Genomic DNA, 24,011 nt, shown 5'->3' with positions numbered 1-24,011 from the left:
TCAGAAAATAATCTGGTCCAGCCTTTCATGGGAAAGGAAGGCTAGACGAGATCATCTAGCACCATGTTCAATTGCATCTTGAAAACTTCCAGTGATGGGGACTCTATCACATCCATGGAAAGGTTGTTCCAGTGATTAATTGTTCTCACTGTAAAAAAATTCTTTATGTTGAGGTGAAACCTCTTTCAGTGCAACCTTTACCCATCGCCCCTTGTCTTTTCTATGTGGCTTCTTGTGAAGAGAGCGCCTCTGTGTTCTTTGTGGCTGCCCTTTAAGTACTGGAATACTGCGATGAGGTCCTGCCTGAGCCTTCTCTTCTCCAGGGGGAAAATATCTAATTCCTTCAGTGTTTCCTCACCGGGCATGTTCTTCAGCCCTTTGATCATCTTCACAGCCTTCCTTTGGACCTTCTCCAGCTCGACTGTATCTTTGTTGAATTGTGAGGGCCAGGACTGGACATTATACTCAGTTACCTCCTTTCAGCTATCCTTGCTAATAGGGGAACCGCAAAGCTGAACTGTATCTAAGCCTTATTTTATGCGTACTGGAGGTGCCAAAATCTAAAGGCTGATGACCTCAGATCTTGAGTATGTCCATGGAGGGGCTGAAGTCCCACACAGCTTTGCTTGCTCTCCTTTCCCTCCTCCCTACTACCCACCTCTACTACCCACTGAGTACTGCTCTTACTTGTGGCTTCTGCATTTCTACCTGGGAAACAGGAGGAGACAATGCTCCCTCCCCTCAGGCGTGCATGCTAGCTGCCCAGCTGGAAGGTTGATGTGAGGCCACTCTTTGCAGGGCTACCCTGAAACACTCACTTTTTGGCAGAATAAAAGAGAAGGGCTTTCTTTTGCTCACTGGTTTGAGCAGCGCAGGGGTCTGAGTTCCAAACCTCGCTTTACTATGTGCCTAGTAAAATATTTAAATGATATAGAAAGGATGTAAAGAGGTCCCTGCATAAAATTGAAACCATTTAGGAAACAATAGCATGACTCTGCTGCTTGTAAAAGGGGACTGGCAGCCTAGCAACCAAATTCTTGGTCAATGGAAAGACTGTTACACAAGCCTGGTGTTCAGATGCTTCCTTCAGTGCTTCCTCCTTGTGCCCTGCCCTGCCAATTTACTACAGCCCTCTCTCCCCATTCCCACAGTCTTTGGCCTCTCCTGTGAGACTGCTAACAAAACTCAGCACCCACTAAACGGGGAATTTTTGCCACGGGCCATTTGTCACCTGGGAAATGGGACTGAGCTGATCAAACTCATTTAATGTAAGGCATCTAGTAAATTGGGGGGGGGGGGGGGGGGAATCAATTGTATTCAAGATGGGCTGAATAGAGTCAAAGTAACCACTGCCAGCTGAAGGTAAAATCAAACTCAAGATCCTTTTCCAGTACATCTTCTAAACACTTCTCTGGAATTTTGTTTAGAAGCAGTCTTCCTGCAAAACTCACAGTATGCCTCTCTCTAAATCAGTTACCAGTAACTATTTTTTTCATAGCTGCATGTTTGGAGCCATCTAAAAGACATGTAACTACTTCAGACCAATCTAAATATTTCAGTCACATGATGGAAATCCTCTGAATTATCTGAGTTTTGAAAATTTAGGAGCAGGAGTAAGTGGCATTTACAAGGAATACACTTGGGTAATATTTGGAAGATGTGATATTTTATTTGCACCTTTTGACTATTTCTTTTCTAGTTATCATGACACTTTCTTATGACTGCACAAGTGAAAGCACCAAGTAATAGACGTTTAATGTTTATGAAGTCATATTTTTCTTGCTAGTGATTAATGACAAGAAATAACTATCAAACCACAGACAGGAACCTTTACTTCTACTTGTGTTGTTGTTACTTGCATTGCACACAGTTCAGGTTATTTATAGTGCAACAGCTGCTCTGTACTGCATCAGAAACTAGATAAGGTCACAGGTTGTCCCTGTAATGTTGTGGTCTTACCAGTGGCTGATTTCCTACATTCCAGCAGGTTTTACAAACATTTCACCTAGAGCTAACAAACATCACACTCAAGGCATCCTTCTGAGGGAGATCAAGAGCTGCTTTCTATGCTATCCAGGACATGCTCGTGCTGTATTGCTGTCAGGGCAGGAATAGCCTTATTTCTGAAAATTCCCATTAGAGACCTCAGAAAGTGAATAGCACAATTTCGCTTTGTTTACTTTAATAAAGAAAGCATCTTCAGGCAGGTGTACTCAAACCCCTGTATCTGCAAAACTTAACCATTACTCCCTTTTAAAACTCAGTAACTTCCCTTCTTTTCTTACCCCAGGAGGAAATTCAAATAATTAAAAGGAAAGTGCACTTCCTTCATTTTCTGTCATGATACTATGAATATAAGTAGAGAAAGTAATAAAAATTACACCTGCCTACTGGAATGCTGCTTTGTTAAAGGCCTGATTCTTCAAACTGTCCCTACACACTGCTATAAGGACTGGGTAGCAATTTGCCTTCCAGGTCAGATGCACTTCGTGTACAAAGCATGCTTCAAAGCTGGAAAGTTAGAGGCCCTACTGCATATTACATCATACAAAGTTCTTCTTTGCTAAAAACTCAAGAAATATTTTTCTCTCCTACAGCAGATATCTGAAGTACCCTTGTTTATATCACTCTGTGATTCATGCAAAATGCTGGCTAATTACATGTATACATAGTTTTTCTTGCAAGGAAGACTATGTACAGCAGAATTATTCTCTTGCTTTTCATCTTAGATTGATTTCTTAATACTTGAAATTGCTGAGTTCACTTGCATGAATTTCTTTTAACTTTTTGGGACTTGGGTCTATGCACATGATTTACTTTAGAGGTAAAGAGATGACTTCAGTGATTAAAAGTGACCATCATGTTTTTGTACAAAAGTTTAGTGAAATATATCTGGAAATGCAAGGGATCCCTCATAACTCTGGGGATATGATACAGGAATGTTCTGCCTTCTCCACACCATACAGAACTTTCTGGCCCTGTATGAAGCCTTTGGAGCTATACAGTGTATTTCATTTTGTTGTGTGTTTTCTTACAGTGATAACACAGAAAGTCCTTCTAAAACCAATACTGAAGGATAGGCACATGACAGACCAGCTCATCCACTGCACAAACCCTCTGAAGTGGCTCCAGAAGAATTACATCAGAGATTAATTTGGCCTCTTATGTTTAAAAAGTCCACACTAAAGATTGCAGAGCTGAGGAGAAGCAGCACTGAGCAATGTATTACTTCTTACAGCAAGCTTTGAAACAGATCAAATGAGCACTGGAAGACATCTGTCTGTTATTTCCTGCCCACACAGCTTTGTTCTGCTTTATTGCCAGAGAGCTCCATGGATGATGTCACTTTTTTCTGAAGAAAACAGGCCACCAGAGCCTTTCACTGACATAATTAATTATCTGTAGTCTGGGCCACAGCCAGAAAATTCCCATGGCAAGGCCCCGAGAAGTATTAACTCCACACTGCTTGATGTTTTCAGAATTATTAGGGTCTGGGATATCCTGTCTTGTCTTTTCACATTGAAAGAGCGTTATGCTCGATAACATCGAACTTTGAGCCAGTTACTGTAGCATATAGAATTACAGTGTCATGATCCAGTCAGCACAGAAAGACCAGTGCAAGGCATCGCCGTCAGTTACGCGCACAAATCTGCATGTTGGGATACGCTTTACATGCCTCAGCAATGCATCACAATGGCTAAACCCGCTGTTTTGGGTTTGCTGTTTCCAGTCATATAGTTTATGTCTCAGCCAATATTAACCATACAATAACATTTTGCACATGACCTGAAGCCCAGCAGCAAGCAGAGACGGCAGATTGATCCAACTATCCAGCAGAGAGAGGAAGGAACATCTGTTAAAACACCTTTTTGGACTCCTGAGCAGGAAGAATCATTAACAGCGCACAAATGACTGTATTGGCAGTTCAGGGCCGGCATGTGGCTGCATGGTGCAGTGTACATCCTAACAAATGAGCTAATTAACAAAGCAACTTTAGGTCTTTTTTTTTCTGACCAGCGCTAGTCACCACAATGCTTGGAAAGGCAGAGAGTTCCCTGGTTCAGGTACTCCAAATCAGACATGAAAACCCAAGTGACTAACTCCCTATCCTGGTTTACTCGTGCTAAGGAAGTGTCTGCAGCTTTCCATACCATAGGTGAATGGCCACTCTTGAGCTACTGTAGCAGTATAGGAAGTCATTAATATTGCAGCACTTTTGCACGTTGGTGGTGGTTTTATATTGCCGGAGTCACGTAGTAAGTTGTCATGTGCCTTTTGTAACCACAACTTATTTAGTGACCAGTTATCACCTCCTTCAGAAGAAAAAACAGAAGAATAATGAAAGGGTAATAACAGAAAAAGCATTCCTTTTCCTCTTTCTTATGTTATCATCTGCCCCTTAATCTTGTTAGCCAGACTGGACCGAGACTCAGGAGATCCCTGTTCTGCTCATGGACCTTTTTCTTGTGTTTCACACATAAAATTAACTTCACCATGCTCCAATTTCCATTCCATAAAGGAAATAATACTTCCTAGAAATGCTGCAAGATTTAATTCATAAGTATATATAAGATCTAGGTACTAATGCTGCTAATAATACCAAAAATATGGCACTCCAACATCAATATAGTTGTTCCATTCATTTTCTCCCATTCATTATATTATTTCCTCCACGTTTATGTACTTCTATACTATACCCAATTTGTTGAAACGCACTCAAAACTAAAAAGTATCTTCATTAGACATTTAACTCAGGTTGTCTAAATTGCTCTTTGAAAGTGCTTCATTGACTGTATAAGGAACTGAAGAATAAGAGATGAGGTGCTCTGACCTGAACTCCAGGGAGGCACTTGAAGCTGCTGGTGTAAGTACCCCCTCTCCAAGAGGAACAAAATTGCCCAGGTATTTTTTCTGCAGTGATCTAGCTGCCTTGTGGCAGGAATGAGCATGCTTGGAGTGGGACAGAACCAGAGACAAGCTGGTGCCAGTCGGGCCATAGCCATCAGGATGATGAATTTCAGAGGAAATCCTTCTGCCTCCTCTGTGGAGACATGAGCACAACTCAGAAACTCAGAGTGGGATACCAACAGACGTGTGTATACATGTGTAATAAACTGTATACACAACTTTCTCTTGTCCAAGCGTTTTGTTGGCTTCAACAAGCTGTTTTTCAGTGCTGTGTGTTACATGGATGTGCATTCAAGTTACTGATGACTGATGAATGGTCAAGAACAGTAGGACTGCATTACAGCAAGCACTTACCAGTGTAGCCAATTGTTTGAACAGAGGACTTGTCGAAGGAAACGAGGGGAGTGCTGTGAACTCTTAGAGTGAAGTAACTTAGAGAGTGACGGCAATGAAAGGCACGGAGCGACTCCCAGCCATGCCCACGATGCCCTCACAGACTCCTGCTGTCTCTGAAATCCCTCTGATCCTTGCCACTGTCTGTCCTTCCCCTCACCCTCCCCAAACCCCACTTGGACAAGCTCTCCCCTCTCCATCCTCCCATTGCATTCCCAGGAATGACTCTGAAGCCCTTCAAAATGCCATTTTGCCTGAACTGCTGAGACTGCCTGAGCCCATACTGGGGAAACAGCCTTTCATTATAAAGCTGACTGCATCAGTACTTCTGTTTCTGATTTGTTTAAACTTGAAGGTGACAAATGCCTGGAAGTTCCATTCATTTTGCTGGCATGGAAGAATTGATGCTAATTACTTTGCAAAGAAAAACAATCATTTCCAGCATGAGAAAGACTTCACTTGCAAAATCCAAACCATTCCTGTCTTAGGAAAGGACTTTCCTTCATAGTGTCTCAGCAGTGTATCATTCTGGGTGCTGCATGTGCACAGCCCTCAGAAATAAGCCACCAAGCTCATTTTGTTTTGGACATCATGCAAAATTCTACACTGAAGCCAGCAGTTTTGTAAAGATGTGGCAAAGCACAGGATGTTCAGTAGGGCCAGCAGTTTTCTATACGAAAATGTTACATTTCTCTCATTTTAGTCAACCAATAGGTGGAGCCTTTAACCCTAGAAACAAGACATTTTCTCAGATAGCCATGTTCTCACAACTATTATATGAAGACTTCTATTTGCTTTTATTAAAACTCATTTTGGATGGAAAGTAATCTGTTTTGCTCTCAAGAGCTTATTGAATCCTCAGCTGGAGAACAGGAGACACAAACTCAGTAAATGCACAACTGGGGCAGTAAAGTTAATAAAACCAGACTCAGCTACAACTGCAACGTTACATTAACAACTGGTGACTCAGAGTACTGGACAGCATTATGATACATAAGACATGTGCTCATTGCAAGCTCTCCCAAGAATCCCAGATATTTTAAAAAGCCAGCAAGTCCATGCATCTAGCATTTATTGCAAAAGGGCTGGCCATGTCCCCTCTCTCAGAGTGAGCCTTCTCTCAAGAAAATGAGAAAAGATACAAGCTTTCACATTACTGTTTCACTGAGTATACAATTTCTATTAAGTAAATGAAAAAAAAATCAAATTACATTGGTTGATTAAAATTATTTTTAAAAGCTTGTGAAGGAGGATCTGTTAAAGGCACTGATCCGAATGGGAACAAGACCAAAACTTAAAAGTTGATCTGGAGCAGTCCTTACTGTTCTGTTTTGGACAGAGGACCAAGAGTTTTGGAAAAAAACCCAAGCTGTTCATACTCTTCCTTCCAGTCTAGATGAGATGTTCAATGGATCAGAGACACTTGTCAATTATTCCTCTCTCTTCTGACCCTCCAAGCCTAAATAACATCATAGATGTAGCTCTGTTAAGTACAGCTCAGTCATTAACAGAGAAGGATGTTAAAATGTCTTTGTGAAAAAGGTTTTCAGCCTACAGCTGTGCAGTAACAGTGATATTTTATTGAGGATAATTACTTTGAAAAACATATAACTCTAAAGCAATTTTATTACCAAAGAGATGACTATCATCTCTATGGTTGTTAGTACCTCTGCCCTTAATTTCAGAGGGAGCAGGAAATTGCCCAAATAGCAAAATTTAATTATATTTCAGTATACTGTCTTATGTTTTGTTGTTTGGGTTTGGGGTGCTTTTTTTCCCCCTCTTATAAAACAGCAGGGTTCTATTTTAAAATTCATGATTCTGGGACTTGCTAGACAAGCCGTGCTTAGTTCTCATGGTATCTCCTGCACTTTGCACAGCAATGATTGCAAGCTACAGAAAAAACATACTATTCTGGACAAAATTAATCTCTGGTTATAAATTATCCAGTGGAAATAGAAGAGAGCATTTATGGTCTGAAGTCTATCCTAACTTCATTTTTTTGTCCTGCTTCACCAGGAAAACACAAACAAACAAGGGGTCGGTCAGAGGGGAGAGATTTTTTTAACTCATTTTTCGGATACACCAGATATTTTTAGGGATCTTTTTGCAGCAATGTGGATACCACCTTTCTCTTCATTGTCTTGCCTTTTCTATGTCCCCTTTCCATGTCTCTAGCTTGGTTCCATTTATCACTGTTGTATTCCCGTTTTCCTTACACTCTTTTTCTTCTATTGCCCAACCTCTTTCCCCTCATTCCATTCTCCTTAAGTCACCTCTCCCTCCTCACATTAACCCTATCTTCTCTTTTTCCCTGTCACTCTGTACATTGCAAGTTTTTTTTCTCTCAGGGAATTTGAATTTCACCTGTATGATATGCTCAGAAAATTCTGAACTATTTCAATCCAATTAACAAGAATTTGCAGTTATAAACACTTAGCCAAAGCTACTCTACATGCATTTTTCTCTGGCTTTACCTGTTGTTTCCACTCTGGCTCTTCTTCAGCTTCTCAAACTGTGAGATTTTGCTAATGACTGAAAACTTCTCTTCACTGTTATGTACCCCTTCCTCTGGTGCCAAGACACCTTGTCCCAGCTTTCTCTTCTGACTTTATTATTACCCAAAAGAAACACATCTCATTTCCACCCACCTATCTAGCCCTTTTAACACCAGCTTGGTATTAAATAATATTAATGCAAGAGTATCAAGAAAGGCACTGAAGAAAAAACACAGGACTTTGTACATTGTTTTTAACTGAGTGATACCTAGGTGGCTATCACAATGTTGTTTCAACATCTCAGGAAAGTCAAGCTTGAAACAAAAGCAGTTCAAGGCATTGTATGAAAGTTTACACATTGCAGCAAGAGCAAAAAGAGAGATAAAAACATCACAATTACAGCTACAGAGTCAAACTCTCTCACTTCTATCAAAGAGACTGACAAGTGATGGGAAGGCCAAGTAAAGCCATGTCAGCAGAGAACGAGAAGTATTAAACCCAATATACAAGACACCAGTGAACTCTATCCTCCTGCACTGTGTGCAGTTCCTGCTACAGAGACAAAAAGACAAGATGAACTCAGGGTTTAACAGGTGCCGATCAAGGGGTGATGGAAGACGTGGAAAGCCTATTTTGCTAGAGGAAACTAAAAGGACATGGCACAGCTAGCACAGCAAAATGAAGGCTTAGAGTGTGAGACTGCTGCCTACAAACACATCAGGCACTAAACAGTAGGGAGAGAGGTAGGCTTTTCAAAGCATGATCAACGTATAGCACTATATCATGAAGGTTTCACTAGAAATAAAAAGACAGAAATTTACTATACATTAAAGCTTTTCAGTTCTGGACCTGTTTTCCAATAGGACTAGTGAAGGTTTACCCACCTATTCTTATTCATGACAAAGGTTAAATGAAGTGGTTGTCTAAAGAATTAGCTGCTGGGACTTGATTCACAGCAGATCTTTTACAATTGTTTTACCAGGAGTCTCAGGAAAAGGGTTAGTCAATGCATCTGCAGTATGAGGATGAAGAAAGCCTAAGTTAGGAAGTGACAAAAAGGTAGAATAAGGAAAAAGGCCACAACTAGAGAGGTAAGGGAGGGAAGGAAAGCTGAAGAAAGAGGAAAATTTTGATCTTAGGAAAGAGAACGGAACGTTATTATAGAATGAAATATACTAATAAAATATGTAGCTATAGAAAAAGGAAAGTAAAAAGCAGACAAATGGAAACAGTAAAGAAATTTCCTTTCCTTTACATTTACAAAGCTTAGCTTTCTGGTAGAGACATGGTTACAATACTAAAATACCTTTAAAAATGTTAGAACACAATAGGTAGTACACCACCTATACCCACATGGGTACCTGTTAATGGAGTGTGTTACGAGAGAGGATTTCCCTTGTGACAGGATGTACAGCCACCGTTACGTGTTTCCTAGACCTCATTAGACAGAACAAAACACAAAGCCCTCACCCACCTCTGCTACCCCTTCCCTCACACACCCAGGTCAAGAAGAAAGTCTTGCAGCCCATCTGAAGGTGACCTCATCCCGGCTCTGTCAGATTAGAGAGTTCCTTCCCCACATGATTACCCTGTCTGAACCATCAGCAGCCAGCCCCCTGTACCTGTATCTGTTCTACAATAACCCCTCCTGCAGCTGACGAAGCACCAGTGCAATCTGCAGTTTGGTAATCGGTGGCACAAATGCAATTAACCTACTAATGCCAGACTGGCAGTCTTAATCCTGGAATGATGTTTTCAATAGCAACCTCATCAGATAGAGAAAATCAAACTGGACATGACAAGTGTGAACTTCCATATACAAGAGGGAGCACACCTTGCTATGGGGTGCATTGGCTGCTGCTCCCCAGGCAAGGGGAGAAACATCCTTCCTTGGGAGCTATCACTCTGACACCTTACGTGAGTACTCAAGTTAACTATTAAATGAAGTCTTAAATAAATACAGATTAAAGAAAAGGGCTTTTTTGACAGTGGAGTCATTTGGCCTCTCCCCTTGAAGGAGGGATGCTATGCAAATAGGTTTACCTCTGAGTATCTGCTATGCAGTGTTTCCCTTCAAAAGTCAGTCCAAACCCGGTGTTACATTAGACCATTCGGAAGTCTGAAGACTTCTCAGGAGTTGTGGCTTGTGATTAGTCTACATCTAATTTGTACACTATACATACTATTCTCCAAGACATCACATTTCACATATTGCCCATCAACATCCTCAGGCCTGCATCAGAGGAAACATACCTTAACATGTATTTCATTCATACCCCATGGCTGCCTAGCTCTGAGGGGCAGAGCTCTGCTCCTCCACCGCACCAGGCTCTCAGGAAACATTTCCCTCAGCCCTAAAGCATGTAAAGGACCTCAACAGGAACGGGTGGCTGAGCTGCAGGGGATGAATGCCATTTCTGCACTGGAGAAACACAGTAAACCACTGGCTATAATGAAGGCCTTGAGTGGAAAAGTTGCTCCTATTTAAATCGGTGTGAAATATAGGAAACTGTCTCCTTAAGCTTAAACTGTCATCTGGAAATAGGCACAGAACCTGGCTAAGATATTATTCTTAAAAAACCCAATGATTTGTAGTGTGATGCTGTCTTCATAAATGTACTTTTATTATTGTGGGGTTTTTGTTCCAACATGCAATAGAAGAATGAATGGTAAACATGTATGAATACTACTCCCCGTTTCCTTTTGGGCCCCTAATCAGGAAATGTTGAAAATCAGTGTTGGTATTGCTGGAGATGAATGGCTGCTGCTCAGAATGTGTACAGGGAATATATTCCTGCCAGGACAAATACGTAGGCCATTGGACAAAAATCTGTGAACCACTGATAGGATTATATAATCATTGTAAAGGTCTTCACTGCCTGTGTTGCTCTGTAATTAATAATATTCACATGTTGGTTTGTCTGAAATCACTGTGACAACTAGGCAAATTAACACCATGCCTTCATGGTCCAATTCCTTCTACCTGCATTAGAAATTTTCTTTTCAATTCAGTTTTGCAGCATTTAAAAATCAGATTTTTATTTTTTTTTCCCCAGGTATAGGAATAAATCCTTTATGGATTTTTTACCCCTGTAGAGTCAATATGTGTTTAAAGACCATGTAATCACTGGGGTTTTATATGACCTGTGAGATCCCACAAGACAAGACACTCCACAGAGCTATAAGGCCTTTAAAATCAATCCCTGTCATCAGTCAATTTGTTTCCTACTCTCCTTCAGAGAGGCCGTACTTAAGAGCTCTCCTGCTATGTATACTGGGATACAGTTTCATCGCCACAGCTCCTGTACACCTTTTCTCCCCTTTTGTTTTCTTACAAAATAAGGCCTAGGCTACGGTGACCTCAGCTGTTTATGAAAGCCTTTCCTTCTCTGTATTCTGTAAGTGCACAGGGCCCTGCCAGGAAATCTGATGACAGGAAAAGCCAAGGCCAACTTGGCCTTAGAAACTAAAGCACAGGCAAGCTACCTGAGGTAATTATAATTAAAAAAAAAAAAAAAAAACAACAAAACAAAACAAAACCAAACAAAAAGACATAAACATCACTGCCCTTCCATGGTTTACCTGCAGATTCACCTTCAAAATGATGAGCTGGGAGGTCAAGTCCCAAAGTAAGGACTCAAAATTGATACTGACAGCAACGTGGCAGTGTTTCCTATGTTGTTAAATTACGTGAATAGTGAACTAAGCACGTGAAGGATCTGTACACATTACCAGTTTACCCTGCTAACCCCATGGCTGTCATGACCAGGTTGCTGCCTGAGCTCACTGGCGTTTATAAGGCAGTGTCACCCTGCTCTGCGTTTGTGGTACAGCTATAAGATCCTCTCTGCTCACGGCTGTAGAGTAAAAGAGTCATGGTATTTTATCCCGTTCTTCAGAAAATATTTGATCTCCCTACAGGTACAGCCTGCTGTTATTCTCAAAACAAAATTTTCTTACATTTAGGCCTATATCATGCTTGCTTTGCCAGTATTGAAATGGCTTCAAAATAAACCCACAGTCTGATTTGTCAGTCCAACAAACACCAGCCAGCCACCAGAGATGTTCTAACAGATCCGAAAATGAAAAGCCATGAAATGACTCAGTGCATTAGGTCACTGTGACAGCCAGGAGGTAATGCCAGAGCATTTACTTTGGCTGGAGTCTTCTTTGGCTCATCTTCTTTTGCAGCATCAAAGCCAGGCTCTCATCTCGAGCCAAAGTGCTGCAGCTTTGCCCACTTCAGTGACAGTTCAACACAGGTACCAGGTAAATAACTAAAACTGGGCTTTTTGAAATGAAATTAAAAACTTCTACGGATTAAAAAGAATAATGATTCTCTTCCCTGCCTGGCAGTAGGAGCAGAAGAACAGGCATACTCTACGGCTGCCACCATGGTGGCATGCTCACAATCTTCCCATGATGCCAGGAAGCTTTATCAGTGTCTAACATCTCTGTGGGGTCTGTATGTACAAATATCCCTAAAAATATTGTCCAGGACAATGGGAGTATCACCTTGGTGAGGATTTTCAACTATATTACAGTGCAGATGGCAGCTACCCCCATCTTCCCCATAGGGATAATGAGAACATAGGTAGTCCTTTAAAGGTTGTATAACTCCCCCACAGTGTAAAAGGCTATGGTGAAGAGGCACATTTCCATGTATTGAGCAGGAGAAATATACAGAAATAAGAATAAAGAGCACATTTATTGCCACCCAGGAAATATTAGTGATTTTCTTCGCCTCCCCTCTCCAGACCACAAAGGTGACTTCAGGGTAAACCTTTCTGAACAACATGAGCGTGATACATTTCTAATGAGGTTTGGCTCTAATCATCACTGAAGCTGCATCCTAGCCCCATCTTTTAGGAAATGACATACACAAGTTTTTTTTTATAAAGTAAAATGAAGCACTGTAAAAATGGATAACTGTTCTATAATGCTAAAATGTTTTTCCTTTGCAAAACCGCATTCAACAGGTTTTTTTGCAGTTTTTCACTGCAGAATGACCATTCCTTGTCTTTGTGACAAAATTATTTAGTTTGAATGCATATTTCTTGAAATTTGAAAGTACCTGCCAACAAACTGAAGGTCAGTTATGTACAGGAAGAGTGATACTTAATGATACTTAATAGGATGAAATCTCAGAATTGTGGTAATGGTGCAACTCAGATGACTCATACCAAGAAATTAGCAAAACAATTGCTTCTTTTAATCAGATAAGATGGTCACAAGTCTAAAATTAAAGCAAAAATGTTATGAATCTGAGTTTAGGGAAAAAGTAAAGCCTTATATAAAATGCTAAATAATGATGGTTAACTAGAATAAAGGGAGTGAGACAAAATGTTTTCACACAGGTTGGGCAGTTTTTTCTGCTTGTCCATAGGTTCAGTGAAAAATATTACTAAAGTGCAAACAAAAGAATTTATAAATTTGGCAAGCCCTCCTGTTGCAAAAGAGGATAAGTTTTGAAAAGTCAGAAGTCTTCATATGGACTTTTTTAAATACCATGTTTCAGCTTTTTATTTTGAAATTCCCTGAAGGATGACACTTCTGAGAGTTCAATGATTTATCAGCATTAAAGAGAATCCTCAGAAGGGGGTGGACATTTAGGGGAGTTAAGGACAAAATCAGGCTGCCTGCCACAGAGGACTTAGTACTGGGCTGAATAAACATGCAAGCCAGGACAACTGAGAAGACTTTCAAGCAAGCACTACTCCAAGAAATAAAACTAATGGGTCTTTGTAAGGCAGGGAATGTGCAGAGCACTGGAAGCCAGGTGGGACAGGCAGAGATCTGGCTGAGCCCTGAGCAAAATCTGAACATGCAGAAGGTCCAGGGGCCACCTTAACTCCTTCTTCAGTATCACTGACTTGCAGATTTGCCTCTTGAATCTTTGCATTACTGACTGTAACTACACTCACTATTTTACTCCCCACCCCTTGTCCCCCACAACTGATTCCTCTGTGGTGGTCTTCTGCCTCTTTTTAAGTGTTCAAGACCTGCAGATGCCCCTTTCTTCCTCAGTTCTGACAGGTGTTTATAATTTCTTTTGCTTTGGTAGCTGCAGGTAGAGACAGTAAATAAAGCAGTACTTAAAGCTATGGCTATCCTGTTAAACACCAGCCACCACTGCTTTGTCCTTACCGTCCTTTGCCTTAAATTTTCATATCCCTGTCAGTTGAACCTTGTGCTTTTTGGACAACCGAAAAATAAATAGGTACATTGAAAATACAGTTTAAAAGATGTTTAATTTACCTGCAGTTCTCCTTCCATTATACTGAGGAGTTTTATCAAGTCCTCTTTAGAAAGTTCTATGGACTTCTTGTTCTTTCGTTCAGTAGGTCCAGGTGATTTTGAGTGCCGTTTGACAGTTGCTGAAACCATGACCTCATCTTCCTTCCGATGAGGTTTATTCTTTTTCTTGGCATCCTCCTGAAGTTTTTCATTCTCTGCATGGCTGATGACAGGCTTGGAACTGGAGAAGTGCCCATTAGACGAGTTTTCTCCACCTTGGTTTCGGGATCTCATCCCTACCTAAAAAGAAACAAACATAAAGATGCATTTATAAACAAGATTATATAAAAAAAGTCGCAATGGAAATACTGCCTTTTGGAAGAACAACAATTTTCTAAACAGTGAAAAATACTGTCATGCTCAAGAGACAGCAGTAGAAAACTCAACTATTTCAACAACTCTGTGTGTGGCAGACAGTGAATCCAGGTCATTAATTATAAATTTAACAGAGCACTAAAGTAAGGGTAATCATCTTTTTCAGCATGTTAAGATGCTGATATGAGTTTAAATGTATGAAACAAATATTATGCAGAAAAATTATAAAGAACATTTTCCAGGGTTTCAGTCAACATTTTGATCCTTCGCAATTCAATACAAAACAAAGCACGTTGTTACGTAGATCTTATTTTAACATGAGGTTTACTTGAGAGAGGAATGCAAATTAATGTTACAAAAGCATATTTCTTGAGTATAAATTATCCACAAGAGTGGAGTGACAATGCATGACAAACAAAGCTCTCTCTCTAGTTTCCCTAAGTGAAGCAGTGGTTTTATTCCAGGTAACCAAGAAAAACAGGGAATGCAGACTGAATCAAGTGGTAAACTCCACCTTAAGCTAAATACTGCATGAGATTATTAGACAGTAAGTGCCGTAAAGGAAAGTTGAAAAGCACTTTGAAAAAAGAACACAGAGGGCATGAAACCGCTAAGAGGTAAATGAGCAAGATCAATGTAGTCCTTCCAGAAAATTCAAGGTTTCTCCAAAATGTCAGGTCATGGTTATCGAATGCTCACATCTCTGTCCTCTTCAGCACTTACACTGCACTCTTAGACTACATCTATCCTAGGAAATTAAATAGTGACAGCAAATGTTCCTGAGCTCTCACACTTGACCTACTGTATCGCTAAATTTTTACCACACTTCCTGGCACACTTCTGGTCCAGGTAAACTACCACTCTTCCAACCAGTTCCTAAGCACAATTCAGGAATTAACCCAGGCCAGCTCCAGATGCAGCCACCCTGTTCTGGAAGAGAAGAGAGTTTAGCAGCACAAGCGTAGCTAGACTGTGCTATTTAACACAGAATGGGGGGCCCTGGAACTGTTTAGTTTACAACAAACATAACCTTGGTGTCCCACAAAACACAGCTGTGAAAATCATCCTTCCTGCATATCATCACTAAACAAGTCTTCTCTGATTCCCTCTTCTGAATGTCATTCAGCAATATCAAATTAAGCCACTTGCCCTTTTCTTTAAATCTTTACACAGTTCTTCTCTTTCTTACCCATCAGCTCTTTTCAAGGTGTCATCCACACAATGCATTCACCTAAAATTAGCTTAATCTGCCTGTCTGCTGTCTTCTCCTATGAACATCTCTCTTTTTTCCCCTTGACCCTGCAGATTGGCCAGGGAGGTTGCTAGCCCTTAAAATCCCATTTATTTACTCTGTAAGGTCTTGCCCTGTGTCACTGGTTAACAATCACACAGAAGACAGTGTGGGTTCATCTGTGTGTATTTCATTACTTACCACTATTAAACACATGTGCATAGGATACTCAGACATGTTTTTATATGGACCTATATTGCTATCCTGTCACCTTCCTGTGTTATGTTGAAGTAGGTCTTTGTAATTTTCTTCAGTGTTCAACTGTAGAAGACCTTGATTGTTCTTTGTAGTCAAGATATTTGTCACGAACAGTACAAAGACAATAGTGAATTTAGGCTTGGTTTGGGGCCAAACTCAAATGTAAAAAGTAAGCTGGTCTCCTGAAAATTAGACATTATTCATCCTACTTGAAATTGCTTCTATAACAGACAAGGCAAACCATCAGAAGTTTGTGTTGCCTTACTCCAATTTACATTTGTTTGTGGTCATATTTTCTGGTACTTTAATTTTCTACTTAAATCCAATTTACCCAAGACAGTCCAAGAATACTAGAAAGCAATATCTTCACAGAGAAATATGTTGCTGTTCCTATAATCAACTACAATTTGAACACACAGACTGAAGAAAGGTGAAGAAGAGTCTGTATGTCTGAGGCTTGCCCAGTTTTTATATCAATAGATCTAATGAATAATATTCCATTGCTTCCGAATCTTTCCTCTCACTTAATCTCTGGATTTAGTTTGCATCTTGTTCATTAGTCAAACAGATGCTTCTCAACATTGCTAACATCACACACTTACTTGTCTGATAAGGATCTCAGAGCAGCAATTCACTAGTGATGGCAAAACCTGAATTACATTGACTGACCAGCTTGGCTAATGTTACACAGGGCCTGCTATGTCTTGCTACTGACTTGACTCAGGCCAGTGTTATAAATCTCTTGCTCACATTAGCCTTGCATTTTGGTAGTTTCACACTCAGCAGGAAGATTGTCTTTTTATTATCGTTGGTTACTCATGTCTTAACTTCATTAATTCAGTGGAATTTGTCCAGCAGCATAAATGGGGAGAGAATTAGACCCAATGTTTTCGAATGAGAGAATTTCACTACGAGATTCCTTGCATTGTAGGTCTGCTCCTATCCAAACAATATGTGATACAGGTATACAATGGCCTTTAACTTCCTGAATGCTTATGCAGTGTGGTTTTCATCAAACAGTTTGGATTAAACACATGAATTATGCTTTCTAAAAACAGATCTCCATTATAAGCATGAACAATACCTGAGAACCTCAGGAAATCTTTTAGGTCTCAGGTTTGTAATGGAAAAATAAACATTGTACTATGTTTCCTCTCAGATAGGGCCTTTCAATTTGTTTAACTTTAATGGGTTTTAAACTTTCCAACCACGCTTCCTCTCAGGAGAGAGCACTTGGGATTCAATCTGTCTCTATTTTCTAAGTGTTTCCTTCTGAGTCCCTATGGGTCACAGCCTCCAGCCACTTTCATCTCTAAACGAACTTATTTTTCATGGCTTACAGTGAATGGCTCCATGGCTCTAGAACATCCTACATGTTTTAAGAATAAATATTGCAAGTCTGTCTTACACATGTTTTACGGTGGAAAACAGATTATTACATTACAGTGTATTCTGCTTAGTAACATGCTATGTTAGTGACTTCTCTGTAGTAAGATGACTCTACTCTTAGACCTGAAGGTGCACAATTAATTTTAAATTTAACTCATGACTAGTTGAGACACATCATCCACATCTAGCACTGCTTAATCAACCAGATGCACGTAGCTGGATACGTTAGACTTCACGAAATGTGGTGTGTCACCCTGTCACATCATAACTCAAGATAGCCACTTCAATCCACCTGTCCCTGTGGAAGCTGAGATGATCACAACTCATGAAGGCATGTAAAGGCTGCATAGTTGACTATAGGTTTATAAGCACACTAACAAACAAATAAGGAATGCATATTTTAAGTGTTCTTTTACTTGATGTAAATCAATATAGATCTACAAAGGACAGATGAAAATTTATTTTTTTAACAAATTCATTAATACAGCAGCAGAGCAGCTTAAACAATTGATCTGGAGTTTTGTATCAACTAGCTAATTAGAATATGACTGTTGCTAAAGTAAGTCAAATCTGGCCTTTTAAAAAATTTCTTTAGCACTTGTAGATTTATTTTGCAGCAAGTCTTACATCACAGTAAGTGTGGCAGACACTCTGTCACTCTTGGAGACACTGTCCCTAACAGCCTTTCTATGCTAAAAGCCTGCCAAAATCAGTGTAACACTAACACCTACTCTGTCTTCAGTTACGATGTTGATACTTTTCCAACATGTTATCCAAATGCAAAGGTGTTATGTGCTGAAGCCAGAGATGCAGGTGAACTCAAGCTTAAATGGTGACAGAAAGGGCCAACGTTTTGATATTCACACAGTAATTTCCAAGGAGTTTAAGGGCCAAAATCAACGGCATGATCCAGCTGTTGTGCAGTGCTCTAGGAATACAAAGCAGCTGTAAGGATGACTGAGTTTTAATTAGAGCAGCGTGAAGTAGCCAGAACATACCAGTGATCTTGGCTGAAATACTGTGTGCTGGAAAGGAGTGCCTAGTATTATCATTTTGGATGTCCATCTGTATTTCTGATGGTACACGATAGAGAAGGCAAGTTTCTGACCAGTTGCACAACCTTATTTCAGTACACAAATACCAAAATCCCCAAACTTGCCTATTTGTTGTTTCACCAGGGTTCCAAAACCGATCCTGGGGACCCTGCCAGTCTAACACTGGTAACAAACGTCCTCCTGCTGTCTGCCCTGATCACGTCTCTATCTTACAGCATTCCTGATCTGCTGAAGGGATTGTGTTCCCTGAAGAAATAGCTTGTATGATTTATAATGACTTTAGCATTTAATATTTAACTCTACTGGGGTTTTTCCCACCCCTTATCATATTGCATATTAAACTGGAAACCTTTGCTAACAGTCTCCAGTCAAACAAGAAGTCTTTATATGATCAGTCACCTTGATTTTGACATTTATTGGCTACTCATTTCAATATGTGCTCACAGCATTGGTACTTGGCATAGGAACTCTCCAGCCTCTCTTCTGTTTCACTTGTTTGTTAAGCTTTAAGCACAAAGGACAAATGCTATGATTATTTATTTCAGTCTGTATTGTTGTTCTGGGCATGGGTCCTTCAGTTTTCACAAGTTAGCAATCCACACAAGATTTTATGAAATAACCTTTATGTTAGTTTTACTGACATCAGGAGAAAATCTGTGAGGAATTTGCTGAGTAGGATGTCAGGAGAGGACAGGCTGCATGCTGTTCCAGACCTTCCCCCCGTTGACAGCAATTTGTTCTCCCTATAGCTCTTGAAGTGACAGGTTAGATTAGGCTCCATTGCTAGTGCTATTAGAATCAGATAACTCAAAAGAGTTCTTTAAACTTAATGCATAGTCCCTCTTGCTAATTGGACATGCTGATCTTGGCTCTGTAGTGCTTTCCCTTAAAATCATCATAATAATGTTATAATATACACACACAAAAAGTTGATTTACGGCCATGATATGGTTATTGCCTTTGGCTATAAATTTGTAGTCTGGAGTTCAGTTGCAGATCTAACTGATAAGATATCACATGAAAGTTCTGTGTTTCTGACAGGCTAACAATTGCTGCAACTGAGTTATTAGTGAACCAAAACTTTCAGAGGGTCTGCTGTGCAGGCATTTGGAGAGGGACAAAGCACTGTGCAGAAGTGCTTGGTACACAGGAGAGATGACTGCTGAGAATTCAGGCACTGAGCAAGCCAAATCTTTGCCCAGCGATTGCCAGTCAATGTATAGCACCAGAAATGAAAAATAATTTAAATATATTCAAAATGGAGACCAAATCATATAAAATCTCCATCAAATCTGCAACATCCCATAAATGAAGAGGAGAGCTGGAAAATGTTTAAAATACTATCAGTCTGTATCCATAAGTAGTAGTAGATACCAAGAAAAAAAACACCAAAAAAAAATGACACCTTTGGAGATATCAGGAAGAGAGGAAGAAAGGGGCACCAAATTGACCTTGCTGAGTCCTCAGCAAGGACCACTCCAGATGAGGATGGATGGCTTTAGCTCCAGGGGCTCTAGGTAGTGAGAACTAAAGCTACATAGCTTCAGTGGCGTGGCTTTCATAGAACAAACATGTAGAGATGCCGCTGTTCGTACCACCTCAGAAACTGATTAAAATTATCAGTTTTATTTTTAGTTATTCCTTATTATTAGCTATTACAGGCGGCTTTCCTGGGCTTTGGAAATGTTTGTTGTTATTATCTGATTTGAAGAAATAAAAGAAATCATGCTACCAAGAGGTTGTCATAGGACCAGCTAGGAACTGATGGCTGCACTGTGTAGAGACGCATGCTGAGCGATGCTGCATGAAGCAGACATGTGTCAGACTCCGGACTGTGCAATAGCCAAACAAAACTGTGCCAAGGGAATGCAGACTTCATTCTTGGGTTTGCTTTTGTAGATGACTCCTGTGTTTGTTTCAGTCATGCTGGTCAGAGGAGAGTGCTAATCTAAATGACTAATACAATGAAGAACAGAACAAATATCTACCCTTAGCAGCTCTGGAGTTTCCTGAATTTCTAAACATTCATGCCTAAAGCATAATCCATTGTGCTCTCTAACCCCTCCTCAATTTCTTGCCCTCATATGGATCATCACTTATCTGCAAGAGCAAGCAAGACAAAGTCTCTGCTCCTTCTGACAGTCTTATACGTTACCCATGTGCTTTTGTGAGAGCATGTGTTAGTTGCTTGTCCGTGTTGTTGGAGTGTTTGCACAGAGGTGCAGATACTTTATGAATCAGGACAACTAAACAGCTTAAACAACCAAGCCACATGGCTGTAATTCTTACACAAACTAGGAGAGAACTTGTGGCTAGTCTAGCTATGTAACACCATTACTGCCTTCATCCTTTCACCTGGTCTGCTTGCTGCACTGGAAAAGCATTTGTCATACGGGTGTTAGGAGGAGCAACACGCAAACACGCATGCTGACCCTCATGCACTGAAAAAGAAATGCTCATGTCATCCTGTTGACGCTGCCTCCATAGTGGGGTCTGCACCACCTGCACTAGAAGTGCTGCTTGGTGGGCTCCCTCCCACCCTGTCAGCCCTTTGCCAGATGCAGCAGATAGGGCTGGTCCCTGGACTGCACCTGCTGCCTGCAGTCCAGTGAGGGGGAGAGGCCATGGCATTGCTCAGAGCAGACTGTGCGGGATGGGTATATTACCCCATGGCAGGCAAATGTCATGGTGTCTCCTTCTTTGTCATACCACACATGGAGTCTCATCAGTGGAAGAAACTTTTCAGTCTTTTTAATTATGAGAAAGAAGCAGAATATGTCCCTGTTAAGGGTATTTGACAAAAATTCAGTGACTGTTTTAGATGCAGGGGACAGATTATTTTTTTCTATCTCGGTAATCCCTCATCTATTTTGGTGAATAGAACTTTTTTTTATGCTGCCTGCAAATAGCGTAGAAAAGTAGCAAAGTTATAGCAGACAAGCTTGTTGAGGTACAGCATGAGAATCAGCAAAGCCTTTTTGCTTTATCAAAGTTTTATTTTATAGCTTCTAAATTTGAATCTTATAACAGTGGGACATAGCGGCACATGGATTATATTCATCAAGGATTATGCCAACAATAGTACCTCTGCTTGAAAAAAGAAATGAAAGGAATAAGCATAAATGTATACTCAAGAAGAAAAACATTTCTGAAAATTCCATATCCAGGTGCCATTCTGAATAGATACAATCTGTGTGAAAGCAGAAAAGGCTTTCACAAAACTAAAGGAGGAAACCCAGCCATCACTAAGGCAGATTTATACCACTTTAACACAATTTTTAAAAATTCCAAGATAAACTATTCGCTGGCTAAATTATGGCACAGAATTACAAAGAACAGAGTTTATGCTGGTATAATTCCATTAATTTTGTCATCTTCAGGAAAACTTGTGGTTTCAGCTGGAATACTTTTACTTGAGTAATGCATGCTGACCAACTAAGGAGTAACATAGATTCGTTACACAAAGATTCATGTTTCCCAGCCTTCATCTGGAAAAACATCTTGGATGCATGAGGAATGATAAGCTATTAGATCATCATTCAGTCAAAAAAAAATAAACTTTTATATATCACTTTACCCATGTTTTGATTACTGTGCTTCCCAGCTGCCAGAAAGTACAAACAGGAGTCATAGAGAAGAGACAGCTCAAGTAGCTGACACCACTAGACAAACATACTACTAGGTCTGACGAGGGTTTAGATATTTATCCTCTGGAGTGGTTATGTCGCTGAAAGAGACTGGCCAAAAGCATGGTGGGTGGCAACAGTGCTAACTGTGCAGCCTTTCTAGCACATTTCAGCTGAGCTGGGAGACATGGGAATAGGCTGGTTCCTACTCATGCCTCTTCCTGGCCTGTTTCCAGCCCACTGGAGTGTCCTGTGCCCAGGACTACTCCCGATTCGAAAGAAAAGCGTGGATCTTTGGAGGAAAAAGATGTCCCTGCTTCCTGGGGCTCTGTACCTTGCACCCAGCTGATGGAGCCTGTCTCGAAACACAGCCACCCCTTGAGGGTTGGATGCGCGCTGTGCTCTATCATGATTCTTCACATATTGTTTTGCAGCTTTCTGCCCTTTTGAGTTATGTCATTTCAATTGAAAATCAAACTGTGAACTTCACATGAAGATAAATGTAGCAATGTCACCATTAGTTTCAGTCCAAACCCACTAAACGTTTGTTTTATCATCTGACAGCCAGAACGTGCCTGGAAAATGGTAAGAGGTGGTGCAGATTAGCTGGCCTACCAAAGATTTTTCTCTCCTGCAGATGAGTAATCTTTAGTATTAGGTAAGCATTAGTCATTCCTTTTTGTTGACAGCATAGAACCAAGCTGGTAACCTGCAAGATCAAATGTACTATGGACTTAGGAAACACACTGTATCTCTCACAAGTAGTTTTTAAAGAACACTGCTCCTACAACAATGCATTTTCTGCTTCCAAGATGGCAAGAAAACGCTGAAAGCAGCAAAAGACAGGAGCAGGCTGATAATAGTCACAGCTCTTGCGTCTGAGTCCCTTGTCCCTATCCTTATAATGATAAAAAAAAAACAAAACAAACCTAAAACTGATATATCACTGAGGGAACACAACATGGAAAGCAAAGTCATTCTGTGGTCCTTGCAATCCTGCTTTAACCTAGAAGTGAACCACAGGGAAATAGAGAATGCAATTAGGAAATGATGAAATTACTCTTATTAGCTTTCTATGAAATCTATTTCAAATTTTCACTTCAAAATTATTTTTTATTTCAAAATTCACTTGAATTTTGACGAGTGTAAGACAAGGCAAAAAGCTAAATGTCCAAAACTAAACTTCAGGCTTTGGGTCAAGGGAAATATTTTGCTGTCTCTTGCTGACCAGACATGAATTGTGAATCCCATATTCTTTTCGGTAGCCATGATTTGCACAGCTCTGATTTTGCTGAAACCAGTAAATAACTATAGCTACATTTTACATTTGACTAATTTATCTTTCTTCTGTTTTACAAAAATAGCAAAAACCAACCCCACAATATAGATACCCTCACAGATTTTACAGCAAATGGAAAAAAAATTATACAGAAGACCTGTGTCTTCTACAAATATTGTCTCCAAGAGGCAACAGTGTAAAAACACATCTGCAGCATCTCAAATTTCAGCTGTCAAACAAAGCAGGGAGCAAGTTCCAAATCTCTCTCAGTGACTCCTTTGTAGGAAGTTTCAGTTGTTGATAGATACAGAGTACCAGCTTGCACATGAATGTCTGGTCATTTGGTGAGAGGTGAATTTAACCCCCTCCGTTAGACCAGGCTGCCTTCCACCTCCCAGAAGGTTCTTCTCCTCTGTAAAGTTTAGGTGGTTTCAAAACAAGGAGTTAAAATAGCCTTTGATATAAACCTGCCCTTGAGTTTCACTATCAGTTTTGGTGGGTTTATAATAATATTTACCCTGTAGGGGAAAATAAAAAAGAAAAAAGGAATTCTCTGGCTACATGTATACTAATGAATAACCACATCCAGGACTGCTCTTTGACTGTGAGGCCAGCTGTCCTGGAAAATCCTTCAGGCTCTTAAGCCCTCTCAGCATCCATAACATGCTGGCTGCATCCACGCTGCCCGCTGGGAATTGCTCCTAGCCCATGCTGACTCCTGAAACATGCTCGCAAATGGTTCAGCAGAAGCATGCCGGGGAC

General features: G+C 40.3%; 1 protein-coding gene across 3 annotated transcripts in view; it reads right to left on the bottom strand.

Annotated features, from left to right (window-relative positions):
- The window catches only part of FILIP1 (filamin A interacting protein 1), a 109,279-nt gene that overhangs the window by 50,727 nt on the left and 34,541 nt on the right, over window positions 1–24,011 (bottom strand). For all 3 annotated transcript variants that reach the window (XM_040598673.1, XM_040598675.1, XM_040598674.1), the window contains exon 2: window positions 14,058–14,336. In XM_040598673.1, the coding sequence (XP_040454607.1) occupies window positions 14,058–14,330 (273 nt within the window). In that variant the 5' untranslated portion in view covers window positions 14,331–14,336. The remainder of the gene's footprint in view (window positions 1–14,057; window positions 14,337–24,011) is intronic.

Source organism: Falco naumanni, chromosome 6, assembly GCF_017639655.2.
Source record: "Falco naumanni isolate bFalNau1 chromosome 6, bFalNau1.pat, whole genome shotgun sequence".
Lineage (NCBI taxonomy): Eukaryota > Metazoa > Chordata > Aves > Falconiformes > Falconidae > Falco > Falco naumanni.
This window is presented reverse-complemented; position numbering and strand designations above follow the sequence as displayed.